The sequence below is a fragment of the Monodon monoceros genome, unplaced genomic scaffold, assembly GCF_005190385.1.
Source record: "Monodon monoceros isolate NGI ecotype Baffin Bay Population unplaced genomic scaffold, NGI_Narwhal_1 Super_Scaffold_14, whole genome shotgun sequence".
In the NCBI taxonomy this organism is placed as follows: Eukaryota; Metazoa; Chordata; class Mammalia; order Artiodactyla; family Monodontidae; genus Monodon; species Monodon monoceros.
In genome coordinates this window covers 72,889,543-72,904,541 of record NW_021703770.1, presented here as the reverse complement: position 1 = coordinate 72,904,541, position 14,999 = coordinate 72,889,543, and the positions used below count along the sequence as shown (strand labels likewise).

At 49.3% G+C, this 14,999-nt stretch overlaps 1 protein-coding gene across 1 annotated transcript; it reads left to right on the top strand.

Moving 5' to 3' along the window:
- The first annotated feature begins 11,459 nt into the window (after positions 1 to 11,459).
- SOX17 (SRY-box 17) lies at positions 11,460 to 13,843 on the top strand. Its single transcript, XM_029222826.1, has 2 exons — positions 11,460 to 11,962; positions 12,540 to 13,843. The coding sequence occupies exons 1-2, from the start codon at positions 11,656 to 11,658 to the stop codon at positions 13,457 to 13,459; spliced, it is 1,227 nt and encodes a 408-aa protein (XP_029078659.1). The 5' UTR covers positions 11,460 to 11,655; the 3' UTR covers positions 13,460 to 13,843.
- Positions 13,844 to 14,999: the final 1,156 nt, after the last annotated feature.

Genomic DNA, 14,999 nt, shown 5'->3' with positions numbered 1-14,999 from the left:
ATATACAATATGATGCCTGCTAAGAATAGTGCTTTAGGAAATTATAAACCAAGTGGGAGAAGAGAGTATGAGAAGTTTGTGGAGGTGGTGGCAGACACCGGCTATTTTAGGTAGGATGGTCTCCCAGAGTAGGTGTCCTCGGATGAGGGAGCTAGCCATAGGAAGATCTGGGGGAACTCGGTTCCATGCAGAGGGAAGAGAACATAGGAAAGAAAGAGCTTGGCATGTTTTAGAAGCAGCCAGAGGCCAGAATATAGCAGAGGTGGAAGAGAGCAGTGAGAGGTGAGAGTAGAGAGGTAGGAAAGAACCATTGTATGCGGGGTGTATAGGGGCTGCGCCATAATGGACAGGTATTTACACGTGATTGAACTGGCATTGGTGATTATATGTCATGTACGTGCACTGGAAATGTTCACTATTAAAGTGTACCCAAATTAAAGGCCAGGCAAAAGTTGGAAAGTATTTACTAATTATCTTTATAAATATCCTATTATAATTCATTTGTTAAATTGAATAAGTATTGGCAAAATCAAATTAGCAGAGGTCCTTGAACTACTGAAGACTTAAACTGCTCAAGAATTAAAGCTTCAGTCTGAACAACCATCCTGAAACTGAACTGGTATATTAGGTATGTTTTGTAAGTCTCACTACATACAATGCCCAAACCAGTTAATACACACACGTATGATTAATGTTTGTTAAAGCATTCATGCTTCAAGTCTTTGCCTAACCAGAGGCTGCCCCTTCTAGTTCTGGGATGTTTTATCATCACCCTTTCTGTAGAAATGACCCAGTAAGATTTTCCTGTTTTAGTTTTGGAAAAGGAGGAAAGACATGCCAAGGAGAGAGGAGCTTGGTAGGTGCCCTTGGCTGTCCATTGCAGCTGAACTTGGACCTGCTCACCGGCAGGGTTTCAGGAGCTGCCAGGGGTGCATCTCCTGGGCTCTGCAGACAGAGAGCAGCCATGGAGGGGGCAGTGTTTGGGGGTGCCGAGCCTGACTTGGAGGCTCAGGGGTTGGTTTTCATATTAATACAGTTCCACAGAACTCTCTCTCACGCCAAAGATGAAAATGACTCATGGGAATTCAGTCATGCATAGAAGCAGTGTAAATTAGATTGGCCAACCTCTGAACTTGGGGCAAGTCATGAAATCTGACTTGGTATGCATGATTTTCTCCGTCTAAGATCATGGAGAGTAATGTGTGTGGGTGTGGCTGACAGAGGGGAGAGGCACTGTACTTACGAAGTATTTCCTCAAAGCTGCCACAAATTCTATGAACACTTCTGGAAAATATTATTTAATCCTTACTCCCCTTTCTTCCTTATCGTTTTTAGCAAAAGAAAACCTGCTAGGTCAAGCCAGTCTCTAGTTTTGCTCTAGCCATGACTGAAAGCCCAAGAAACACTTCTTGGTACAATCTTGTACTTTCAAAAGTGTGGGTGACCCCACCCCAAACAAACAAAAATAGTGCCTTGGGTTTTTTTTGTCTTTAATTGACTCCTGAGGAATTTGCCAGCAAGGAAAGATAGTAAAGAAGGAAATTTTGATACTATAGTTTATGGTCACATTTTATACTTAAAATAATTTTACAATCAATTTAAATGAGTAATTATTATTTCTTTGCTTTGCTTTTGAACATGAAAACAGTGGAGCATTGCAGGAGATCTGCACAGAGGTGCTGGTGTGCCCGGAAACCAAGCAAGCAGGTGGGGTAGCTGGGAGACGGGTTACAGCCAGCAAATAACAGATACATTGAGAATAGTGGGAGGCGGTTCCTTACTGTCAGAAAAGGGATTTAAAAATACGGAAAGGAAGCAGCCTAGCGAGAATTCTGAGATGTTGGATTGGAATTGGAGGTATCTTCAATTAACTCATGGTTTTAATAGATATAGAAATAACTATAGATATATGTGCGTATGCACGCACACGTATGCATATGTTTCCTAGCTCTCTTTGCTGAGAGTATCTAGAAGCCATGATACCCCAGTACCAACGAGAACCCAGATTTTGGTTTCTAAACGCCGTCCTCCACTAAAAGATGCTCTTGACTCCTTGGACAAATGACTGAATCAGGGTTGAGGCAGGAAAAATAAAAGATGAGCCTGGAATATCCTGTTATGCCCAAAACTAAGGAAATAGTCAAAGGATGATAAGGACGTATCAAAAGGATACAGGAGCCATCTTGAAAGTTGCGCCACTGGCCAAATCAGTGACAAGCAGACCATCCAAACAAATAATATTAGTTATGGATGATAAACCACTGAATAAAGAAGGAATCCATGAGCCCATACTAATCTAAAGGAAAGGAAAACATCCTTACAGTAGAAGGAACACATAAATACAGAGAAATGATGGGAATACAAAACCACCACTCCTCACCCACGCAACCAGATGCTAAGGCAGGGGGGTGGGGGCTTGATGAGGATATTAGCATAATATAGAGCAGAGTTCTCCCTACAGAAAACATTTATCAATTGCACAGGGGAAAATGGTGGCTTGAAGCTGGAGAAACTGGACAGATACCAACCTGATCAGGGGGTCAAGGTGAGCTCAGCAGTGATGATGCGGCTATCATGCCCTGGGAAGGGCACACCACCATGTCCGTGGTTTTCCTGCCAAGAATGCAGGAGCCCATACCAGACAGACTGGTCCTGGGACCCCATTGGAACGAAAGCCCCTCACTCTTTAAAACCATAAAGGAACTGTTTCAGATGCAAACCGAAAGAGACATGATATCTAAGGGCCATGTGTGATCTTGGATGGAATGCTGGACCGGAAAGAAACAGTCTTTGTGGGAGCAGTTTGCAAACTTTGAATTGGGCAAGTGGCTCAGCTGGTAGTGATGTATGGTAGGAATGTTAATTTCCTGACTTGTTTGGTTATTTTATGTCTGGTTATATGGGAGAGTGTCCTCTGGCGTATTTAGAGTGAGTGAGACACCATGTCACAGCCTGCTCTCAAATGGTTCAGAAAAAGGCTAATGACACACATACAGACATACATACACATGTTTTTGTTGTTGTTGTTGTTGTTTTGCGGTACGCGGGCCTCTCACTGCTGTGGCCTCTCCCGTTGCGGAGCACAGGCTCCGGAAGCGCAGGCTCAGCGGCCATGGCTCACGGGCCCAGCCGATCCGTGGCATGTGGGATCCTCCCGGACCGGGGCACGAACCCGCATCCCCTGCGTCGGCAGGCGGCCTCTCAACCACTGCGCCACCAGGGAAGCCCCATACACATGTTTTAATGCATAAGATATAACATATTATAATGATGTATTACATATTTATGTAGTGTCTACAACATATCGGTATATGTTAATATGTTCTATGATAAATATGATTACATATTTATATTGTTATATCCATTTACATATTTTTAGAAAATGTGGGGAATTTTTTTTTTTTAAATTGAGATGGAGCAAAAGCGGTAAAATGCTAAGAAATTGAAGAGTCTCCTTGAAGGTGATACAGTTCTTTATACTATTCTTGCAACTTCTCTGTAAGTTTGAAATTATTTCAAAATAAATGATTTAAAAAGAATGCTGTGTATTTACATAGCTGTATGAGTAACAAATGCTTTCATATATTAGTGTAATATGTAATATTTCCTGTGTAAGGCATTCCCATGTTTCCAAACTCTCACTAGGATAATTTTACAGAACTTGAAAAGCAGGGATGGGTTATGCAGTTCTTTTCAACCCTAAGATTCCATACATGTCAGGTGAGTTCCAAGGAAATGTTACATCATAAGAAAGTGTCCAAAAGAATGGGTTGTCTATTTGTCTCCAAATTTCAGTTTTAAATTAACCACTGGGGAAAAGAAAGAAAGAAAAAAAAATTAACCACTGAAATAATCTATATTTACTAAAATAATGGTTATTCAGTAAATCTATAGCCTTAGTTCATAAAAACAGAATCTGGTTTGCCCTGGATCAAAGGTGGGGCCCTTTGTGCAGTAGTTTTTTAAAAAGTTTTTGCTCTCAAAGCAGCAGCATTCCATTATAAGCCAGAAAAGTAGTCTTCTTTACAATCCCTATTTCCATTTTATCTCAATTTGCCATTTTTTTTTCTGTACAAAGAATCTTCTGTAAACACATATACACCCAGACATCTGCAGACACACACACTAACCCAGTTTCACTGAGCACTTTTACTTTGCAAAACTTCGTGATTATTTATTCTCTTCTTTATCTGGAACAGTTGGGAAGAGATCGGGCATTTTCTTCTTCCTTTTTTGAGCAAACTGAGGCTGAGACAGTTTAAGTGACTGGCAATGTACCTGGCAGCAAGTTACTGAACAACCAAGACTAGAATTTGGGATCTTTTCACAATGAAAGATCTAGACAAGGTTTGTACATTTGTGGGTTATTCTTCCTCTAAACACGAGTTCCGGCCATAGTTATCACGATTGGACTTTGTCTCTATGCCTTTAGGAGAAGAACCTAGCCTGATCCAGGTTAAATGCTCATCGCAAGGTGTCTTTGTATTTCAAAGATCTTTTAATGGAATACCGAATGCTTTACAATTCTATTTATTTGTTTCCTGGCCAGTCTTCACAGAGTTTTAGAAGGTTGACATGCACAAAACAAAGATTTTTACGTCACCACCAAAGTAATGTTGACATTCAAATGTAATTAGAAAATGCACAATAGTTTATAGACCTCTGAAAAGCTTTTGCCAGTGTAACAGATAATTTTGATTAAAGCATGATGACATTGGTTATTACTAGTTATCATAGATGTTACAACATTAAAAAATTCCATTAATTTTTTCCTTGAAAACATTTGTTTATCTGTTACAATGCATTAACCTTCAGTATCACAGTAGCCTTTTCTTATTTATTCTCCCAATATGTCTTCATATGCTAACATGCATTAATTTAAATTTTATTTTATTATTCAATACCTGGGTAATGCTTGCTATGTGCCAGGTCCTAGCAATTAACTCGTTTCATCCACATAAAACTCTCTGAGGTCATTGCTATAATTACCCTTCACTTTACAGAGGAGATACAGAGAGGTGTAGCAATATGTCCAAGGATGCATAGCTGGTAAGCTGCAGAACTATGATTCGATACCCAGCAGTTTGACTCCCAAATCTGTGCTCATAACCAATATACCATGCCGTACTGAGCCGCAGACTTACAGGTGCTGGGGAGTTATTTGTTGGTTAAATGAATAGATGATTCTCTTGTCTCTTATACTGATTTGAAAACATTAATCAAATTACACAATTGCTCTGTATCTCAATTTTCCATTTCATAAAATAGAATTGATAATATTTGCCATCCATTTCTCTCCCAAACGACAGTACGAATGGAGGAATTTACCTTACCTAGCTGCTACGTGTATGTTTTTATGCACCCAAAGACTTGGTCAGCGGTACATCTGGAGGAGACCAACAGCATAGATCTTAAACATGTGACAAGACCACACAACTTGGCGTAATTAACTACATCTCTTTCAGTCTGAATGAAGTACAGGGGCAGAGCTTCAGAGACCCAAACTTCCTTATATGTGAACTTTATCCCCATATAACTTTGAACTGTTTTCATTTTTTCAGCTGAATTAGAATTTGTAAAAAATAATACTCAAATTAAATGAGATGTCATCTACGGCTTAGATTATGTGATCTAATAAAAATACCTAATTATAGATCTTCTAAATGAAAATGCTTTCTTGTTACAGCCCTGTATCTCTGCTACTAAAAAAAATTATTGTGACCTGGTTAGGAACCACACTGGAAGTTTCTGTGCCAAGAGTCCTTAATCCATCCCTACCTACCTGCTGGCTTTATTGGGTTCCTACAAACCCCTTCAGGTCCTTCACTGGTTACAGACATGGCATGGAAAGAAATTCAGAACAAGGCCCATCCGTGTTAACAGCAAGGGCAAACAGGTGATGCAAGCATCCTGGTCATCTGACCTCAAGCAGGTGACCTATTATTTCTGTTTCAATCTCCTCTTCTGAAAAATGGGGATAATAACAAAAGCTGCCCTGCCTACCACCAGGGCTGTCCTGAAGCTCTGACGAGTTACCGTACATGAAACTGCTTTGTAAACTGTAATCTATGAGTACAAACAAATTAATACTAAAGGTTTTGTTTTTGAAAAGTCCCCCAAAGATAGAAATTTATTTACGCATATAGCCACAAGAAAAAATTTCCATGTGCGTTCTTGGCGTGGACTTCCATGCTGAGTGGGTTCAGAAAAGCCAGAGGACTCGAGTTAAACCTCAGAAGAGGAGACACTTCAGGGCTTAGTGCCTGGACACTGGACCTCTGGGGAAGGAGAGGATGAGGGAGAATAGGGTGGGTCTGAAGTCTGATGACCGCATGTCTACACAGATGCATCTTAGATGAGAACAGTCTTTACTGAGGTTTATGGAGATAATTCAGCGCCTTGCCGCCAAAGAAGATGACCCCATGACCGGATAAAAGACAGCCGTCATAGTACCCCTGAGCATTTATTACATGCCAATGGACTGTGTGTGCTCGAGGATATAGAGAGGCTGTTAAGGGCGGGGAAAGATAAATCAGGAGATTGGGATTGACATATACACACTACTGTATATAGAAGAGATAATCAACAAGGACCTACTGTGTAGCACAGGGAACGCTACTCAGTACTCTGTAATGACCTATATGGGAAAAGAATCTAAAAGAGTGGATATATGTATGTGTATAACTGATTCAGTTTGCTGTACAGCAGAAACTAACACAACATGTAAATCAACTATATTTCAATAAAATAAATAAATAAAATAAAGAGGCTGTTCAAGAGTGTTGACAAAGTTGTTGGCAAGGTTAAGAAATGGGCATAGAAGAAAATTCAGGTAACAGAGGACAACCAAATACTGACTGCAGAGGAATCCAGCAAGGATTCCTAATATGTTCTCTCCTGTTTAGAAACCTTGGAAGCCAACTAGGGTACCATTTCAAAATCTGATATGCTTGTGGTTCGAGTTGCACAGAAAGGTGGATAATGAGTGTGTCAGGAGTGGCCTGTCCTATGACCTATTCACTTTGATCATTTCCATGATCACAGAATGCACACCTTGCCCTAACCAACCACCTGGCAAAATCCAGCCCTGCTGACAAGAGAAACTTGGCAAGCCAGAGTTTCCAGGGTAGAAAGGCCACCTATTACAGTACTTCTACTAGAAAAAAATATCTCAGAGCGCTTGGCCTACTGATGTCAGGATCACCTTTACTTGCCAGGAACAAATGATTGCGGTACAGAAGGCCTAGAACCCCCGGCTGGACGTGAATCAATCAGAGAGGAAGGCTAATGGTACCGCGCTGTGCATCCCTCCGACGCAGGGGCCGTGTCTGCTCCCCTCTGGGGGGGACTGCAAGTGTTCGGCTCACAATGGACATGTTGCTGATAAGACTGTCTGCTTAGTTGACGACACAACTCTACAACGAAAGCCCTGGCCTCTTCTGGGTGCGAGGAAGGTGGGAAGGTCGGAAGAAGTGGGTGCACAGAAGCCGCTATTGAAATTCCCTTTAGAGTTGAGAGGCCGAGATGGAGGGGACGAGCAAGCCAGTGTGTGGCTGTAATCTGTCCTGGGGACGAGCTGGGCTGCCTTTCCTTAACCCCCAACGCCCTCTCACCTCAGAAGTCTGAGGTTCCCTACGTCGGGGAATAAAGGGAAGGAGCCAACACTCCAACCCCGGGACCCGAGCTGGGGCGGGAGGCGGGTGCAGAATATAAGAAACACCCCCGCGGACTAGTTTCTGAGCAGGAAAGTGGACCGGGAACAGCGCATTTCCTGCTTCGCCTGTGCAAACCCCAGGCGGGGCCGAGCGGGAACAGGGTTACGGTCGAGGAGTCGCCGGCTGCCAGGGCGGGGTTCGGGGCGGCCTCGAGGGGGTCCGCGGACCAGGGCGAGAGGCCGGGGCGGGATGCAGGCGGAGGGCGTGGGAGCAGAACGCACGCCTCCCATCCTCGTGCCCAGCGAGCGTCCCCAAAGACACTCTCGGCCCCGCGGGAGAGGCGGGTGCCCCGAAGGTCAGCGTCGGACGCCAGATGCGGGGTCCGCGGGGCTCCGACCCTCGGGGGCCTCCCGGGCCGGAGCCGGCGACCGCCATCTCTCGGGCCCTCCTTCCTCCCCACCTCTCCCATCCCGCCCGCGACTTTGGACCTCGCATCCCGGACCCGCGGGGGACCGGCGCGGGGACGGGAAGGAAACGCGCGAGGTACGCAGAGCCGGCCCGCGGCCCTACCTGGGCGGTGCGGAGCCCCGGGCGCGCTGCGTGCCGCGCGCCGCCTTCCGCTCGGCTCCCGGAGGCCGACGCGGGCGCGCGACTTACAAACGCAAAGGCCTTATTATTGTTCTCTGTTCCGGGGATACCATTGTCTGTCCGTTCCCGGCGTCGGCGGCGCGCGCTCCCTCCCCGCTCCCGCGCACTAGCTCTCCGGAGGCGACCCGGATCTGCCCCGGTGCCCACGGCCTTCCCCGGCCGCCGGAGTGTCCTTCGTCCGGCTCCCGCTTCCCGAGCATCGAAACACAAAAGCCTGCCGGAAACCCCCGGCCTGTGCCTGGTCACTCAGGGGTCCGAGCCGCGGCTCGCCACCTACCCGGGTTCATTTCTGCGCCCGCCGGCCACGGGCCCCGAGGGGCAACGGGCACGGCCTCGTGCCGCGCTAGTCGCGTCCTCGCCCAGCCCTTGGGCCTCGGGTCTGGCCTGGGGACCGGGCGTGCCATTAGTAGCCAGGAGCCCAGAGATCTCGGTCCGTGCACTGCGGGCGCGCCCGGCCGGCCGCGTGTACACGGCTCTTCCTCGCGCACTTGTTTGCCCCCCTCCCCCCGCGTAAATCTCTCGTGATGAGAAAAGCAAGGCTCGCAGGAAGCCACTCCGGATGTTTGCTGCTTTTCATGTGGCATTTGTGGCTGGCTCTGATAACGGCCCGAGCTCGACTTCCAACACCGCGTTTAGTAAAGGGACCGAAATAGAAGAGTCCACACACTGCGCAGACCGGTCTGCGGCGCCACCAGCCCCAACACGCTCCCCCCAAATCTATGACAAGTGAAGGATCAGAAGAGATTAGATACAGGCAACGGTATAGTATAGAAGGGCCTAGTCTTGGAAAGGCACCACAATTCCTTCCTATAAATAGAAGTAAATTGCTACTTCATAACTTCCAGGGAGGGTGTTATAAGCAGTAGGGGGAGGGGCGCTAAAATCTGTAGCTCCAGCTCCATCCTATGGATCCTGTGCTCTCACTTGAATTCTCAGTATCTTACCCAAGAAAAGTCAGTTGTTAGTCTCCAGAACAAGTGCAAATAATAATGGGGAAAACTGCCCCCCCCCGCATTTTTTTCCCCGTCACTTTCTCGACCCTTGTGGCACCTCTCTCTGCAATGAGGTTCCGAGGAGGTACACGAGGATGAAGAAAGTGTACAAGGGTAAATCCGTGCATATACATGTTTTGGACTCACACGTGGATTGTATTTCCTGCACCCTATGTTATGTTTTTATGGAATTAGTCATATAGATTCATCTAGACAGATAACATGTATTCTCGAACAGGGATTATTTTTGTTTGGTTTTCAATCTCTATTCTGAGAAAACTCCCATTTGTTCATAGAAACTTTCACGCTGATAGAAAGTCCTGCTTTGAGATCTCTGAGAAGATATTACTTTGCAGCAAAGTTAGAGAAGATCACCAAGAAAACAAGGAGCCAGGCGCCGCGTGATAAACTTGTTCTCTCTACTTCTATAGTTTCCTTATCAGATAACCAGCTGTAATGCAGTCTTGCTTAATTTTCAAGCCCATATTTTTCTTTTTCAGAAAAATAAACTCTTAAAGGAAAAGTACATAATCAGTTAAATGTGTTTAAGATTATCAACTGCTTCAAAACCACCAATTAAAAATAACACCTCTCTATTATTTCCTTAAGCAGATTACTTTTTAAATTCTTGTCTGAACCTCAGCGACCCAGGAACTAGAACCACTTTCTGGCCGCTGAAGGTGAGGGAGGGAAGCCAACGTCACAGATCCTCACGGAGTTCAAGCTGGCTTAAAACAAGTGTGCAGAAGTTCTTTGGAGAAATAGCAAAGTCAGAGAAACCGAAGGCCAAGTGTTTTCAAAGCTTCTGTTTCTTTGTTTTTATGAATGCCACTAACAAGCGGACTTGATAGATTACTTGTCCCTGTCGTATCACACTAGAAACTGCAGCACTTACCTCCCAGATCCCGGCTGTAAGCCCTAGTTTTTCATCACCCCTTCACAGTAAACAAAGTCTGTTGTAGAGATTGATATATTGGTTTCTTTGCAAAGTTATCTAATTATGCAGGAATGGCCGTGTTCGTTGCTGTAGAAAACAACGCAACACACAAACAAGTACACGAATACAACAGCTTGGCTTAAAGGTTAAGAGCTCCAAGTCTGAGGGCAGACTACTGGAGATGAATTCCACTTGCTGTGATCTCGGACAAGGTCCTTAACCTCTCCGTGCCCCAGTTTCCTCTCCTGTAAGATATAATAGCCTCTACCTCGTAGGGTTATAAGGATAAACTAGTTTGCTGACGTTTGGAGGGATGGTGTGCTGTATATAAGAACAATATAAGGGCTTGTTTACAAATCCCACTCAGAAGGTTTCTCAGATTGATACAGAAGTTTAACGGTCATTCAGATTTTCATTGCAGTCTAGAGAAACATAGAGGAATCCCCCAGTCATCTGTGAGGGTCACCACCTCAAACTGACCCTCCAAGCTACAGTTATTTCGCTCCTCAGGAGTTGCTTTCTTTCCTCTAATCGGCAGGCATTTAGATAAATATCACTGCTGTCTTTACCACATTTTAGAAATCAAAACTAAGCCTTGCCTCTTTTACTGAACACATATGAGAAAACTTTGTTTACTGTACATTTCACGTACAAATTGTCAAGGGTTGGTTCGTCTTTTTTGGGTAAACGTTTTCATTTCTTCGGAATGACGTTTGTAATCTTGTTTTAGAAAGTAGAATTTACCTCGGACATAGCATTTTGAGTATAGTACAACAAGCACGTTGAATCCTTGGGAAGAGAAAGTATTTTGCAATTTTAAGACGTCCGTAGGTCTCTCGGAAGAAGGCTAGGTCACCCACCGCTGAAACACCCTCAGCTCCTGGTTTAGTGGATGCTTCGTGTGTTGATCCGAACTGCCGGGACCAAGTGCTCCTGTGCAGCAGTGCGATCAGCACCCGGGAAAGTTTTTCAGAAGTCCCTCTCCCCGGGTAGGAGAGGACGTGGCGCCTAAGCCCGGCTCCAGCCAGTTTTCCCAGGGGCAGGTGTAGCCCTGGGCGCGGGGTCGGGGCGGGGGAGGGGAAAGGGCGGGTTTGGGGTTGAGCTGGGACTTGGGACTTGGGCGGCGAGCTGGGCGTGGGCCTAGAGACGCCGGCCCGGCCCGCCCCCGTCGCTCTATTGGCCACGTCTGTGCAGAAAAGGCCCCGCGGCCTAGGGGCGCCCGCAGTGTCACTGGGCCGGCGGGGACGCTAGCTGCGCCGGGTCTGCGATCTGCCAGGGACGCCGGCGGCGGGGTCGGGCCGGGGGGCGCGAGCGGCCCGCGGGGCATCTCCCAATCTCGCTCCCCACCCCCTCCCTCCCCCCGGTCGGGGGAGGCGGCGTGTCCGGCGGAGGGGCGCGGGGCGCGGGGCAGGGCTGGAGCGCCATGAGCAGCCCGGATGCGGGGTACGCCAGTGACGAGCAGAGCCAGCCCCGGAGCGCGCTGCCCGCCGTGATGGCCGGGCTGGGCCCCTGCCCCTGGGCCGAGTCGCTGAGTCCCCTCGGGGACATGAAGATGAAGGGCGAGGCGGCGGCGAGCAGCGGGGCGCCGGCCGGGACGGCGGGTCGAGCCAAGGGCGAGTCTCGCATCCGGCGGCCGATGAACGCCTTCATGGTGTGGGCGAAGGACGAACGCAAGCGCCTGGCGCAGCAGAACCCGGACCTGCACAACGCCGAGCTGAGCAAGATGCTGGGTGAGTCCGAGGCCGGGACCCAGAGAGTGCGAATCGTGGAGCCACTTCCTTGAGTCTCACGGGGTGTGGGCCTCGCGCCGGAGGAGGCTGGGGGTGCGCGGCCGCCACGTCCTTCCCTGGGGCCCTCGGTCCCTTCCCGCTTCCCGCTCTCCGAGTCTCCGAACGGCTTTGGGCCTCGGCGCCCGGCTTCCCCGGGTGGCCGGGGCGCGGGTGCAGCGGCCCCGGGAGGCGGCTTCCCCGCGCGTCGGAGTGGCGGCGAGGGTACCCTGGCGCGGAGCTGGCTTGGTCGCGCCCGTCCCCCCGACTCCTTGCCCGGGTGGGGACGCTCTCGGTTCCTCGGACGACCGCGAGCGGTTGAGCGGGAAGCCGCTTCCAGGAGGCCACAGGAAGGCACCGAGGCCTCGCGTCTTCCTCGCGTGCTCGGCCTCCGCGGGCCCAGCGTTCACCTTCACCTGGACCCCTTCCCCTCCCTGCCCGGGCTGCACAATCCGAGGTCGGAGGCGAGGGCGGTGGGACCAGCTGGGGCCCGGGAGCGGGGCTCCGACCCTAAGCCCGCGCGCCTCTCCACCTCCCGCAGGCAAGTCATGGAAGGCGCTGACGCTGGCGGAGAAGCGGCCCTTCGTGGAGGAGGCCGAGCGGCTGCGCGTGCAGCACATGCAGGACCACCCGAACTACAAGTACCGGCCGCGGCGGCGCAAGCAGGTGAAGCGGCTGAAGCGGGTGGAGGGCGGCTTCCTGCACGGCCTCGCCGAGACGCCGGCGGCCGCGCTGGGCCCCGAGGGCGGCCGCGTGGCCATGGACGGCCTGGGCCTGCCCTTCCCCGAGCAGGGCTTCCCCGCGGGCCCGCCGCTGCTGCCCCCGCACATGGGCGGCCACTACCGCGACTGCCAGGCTCTGGGCGCGCCCCCGCTCGACGGCTACCCGTTGCCCACGCCAGACACGTCCCCGCTGGACGGCGTTGAGCCCGACCCCGCCTTCTTCGCCGCGCCGCTGCCTGGGGACTGTCCGGCCGCCGGGCCCTACAGCTACGCGCAGGCCGCGGACTACGCGGGGCCCCCGGAGCCGCCCGCCGCCGGGCCCCTGCACGCCCGGCTCGGCCCGGAGCCCGCGGGCCCCGCGATGCCGGGCCTCCTGGCGCCCCCCAGCGCCCTACACATGTACTACGGCGCGATGGGCTCGCCGGCGGCGGCGGGCGGCGGGCGCGGCTTCCAGATGCCACCGCAGCCGCCCCCGCCGGGCCCGGGGCAGCCGTCGCCGCCGCCCGAGGCGCTGCCCTGCCGGGACGGCGCGGACCCAGGCCAGCCGGCCGAGCTCCTCGGGGAGGTGGACCGCACGGAATTCGAACAGTACCTGCACTTTGTGTGCAAGCCCGAGATGGGGCTCCCCTACCAGGGACACGACTCCGGCGTGAATCTGGCGGACAGCCACGGGGCCATCTCCTCGGTGGTGTCCGACGCCAGCTCCGCGGTGTATTACTGCAACTACCCCGACGTCTGACGGGCCCCTTCCGACCCAGCCTGCAGGCCAGAAGCACAAACAGTGTTACACACTTCCTGGAGGGGCTAAGGAAATCCTCAGCCTCATGTCGTGTCATGTTGTTTTGAAGTTGCCTTGGCGTATAATTTATGGTAATTTATTTTGTCTGCCACTCGAACACTTGGGGGGAGAAAAATGTTGAGGTGGTGTTTGAAGATTGGTTCAGACACTTGTTTCCCACAGTTGCGTTGTCAAAACCCCACTTCCAAGTTCAAGTTCACCAGTTTTCAGTGGGTCCCGGAACAGCTCGCTCCGTTTCCCGAAGCTTTATTGATCTAAGAAATTTTATCCCGGGTGTGTTTTTTCAATCTTAAAAATAAATAAATAAATAAAATCTGGAATCCTACTTTTTCACTCTGCTAGCGCCTCTGTCACAAAAGCCAATTTTTGAGATCACTGTTAAGTATTTAATATAATTAGAAATATTTTAATGATGACACTATATAGTCACTGTAAATTTCTCATTCTCCTGTAATAGTAGACTTGAATGCCTTGAAGGAGAAGCCCTCAGATGAACATTTGGGCGTCCCAGGTTGTCTTTGCTAGGGGAAAAAAACCCTCACAGAATGAGCCTGCTGTGCATTTCAAGTGACCCTAGTTCTACAAAGTAATGGTGAATCGTAACACTAAATATTTTCAATTTTAGTGTATCACTTTCTAAATCAGAGGAGAACATCCAGGTAATTTCGGTTTTCTTGTTGAATCTTGAGATCTGACTAAAGAGGCTTTTGGATTGTCTTTTTTTCTTGTCTGTATTTCACCAAGAATCTTTAAGCTCCCTCTCAACACTGAACTCGCCAATCATCACACATCTACACCTTGGGAAGTAGTGTTGCTGGGTTAAAAATAATTTGAAGGAGTCACAGGAACTAATCAAAATAAAATGTGCATTGTGACCTCAACTGTTATGAAACTTAGCAGCTATCATTTCAGTGTGATATTTTGCTATAAACTGCGTACAGGGTCCACTGCAGGTCCCGGCACCAGCAGTTCTTAAGCTTGGGGTGGGGGTGGGGGGCATCCAGGGATGATTTGCGGGCAGTGTGCTTTACAAATGCAGCTATAGCTGCAGTCCTAGGGCATCACTATCCTGCCCTTACAGGGAAGAAACTGAGGCACAGGTTGTGAAGCAGGTCAGCCTTGCTCGCTGCTGCAGCGCTCATTGCTGTGGCCCTTCTCATCACACTTTGCAGATGAGACATAAATGGATGGGTACAGACGACCTGTAATGGGCATTTCTTGTGCCAGGTGTTTCATCAGTGCCATTTTGTACTGAATTTGAGCCTGATCGAGCCTGTGAGATTAGGTGCAATTCTCCCCGTTTTGCAAGTGAGGCAAGGAGGCACAGAGCCCTCACCTGCCGTGTACATGGTGAAAGCTTGGTGTTGCAAGTTCTGACAACATATTCGTTCACATTTGTTTTCCTTTGTGCAGGGTGTACCTGTGGGCACTGGGAGAACTTGCATTCTGGTGGTGAGAAACTGTCTCATTTTCCATGTTG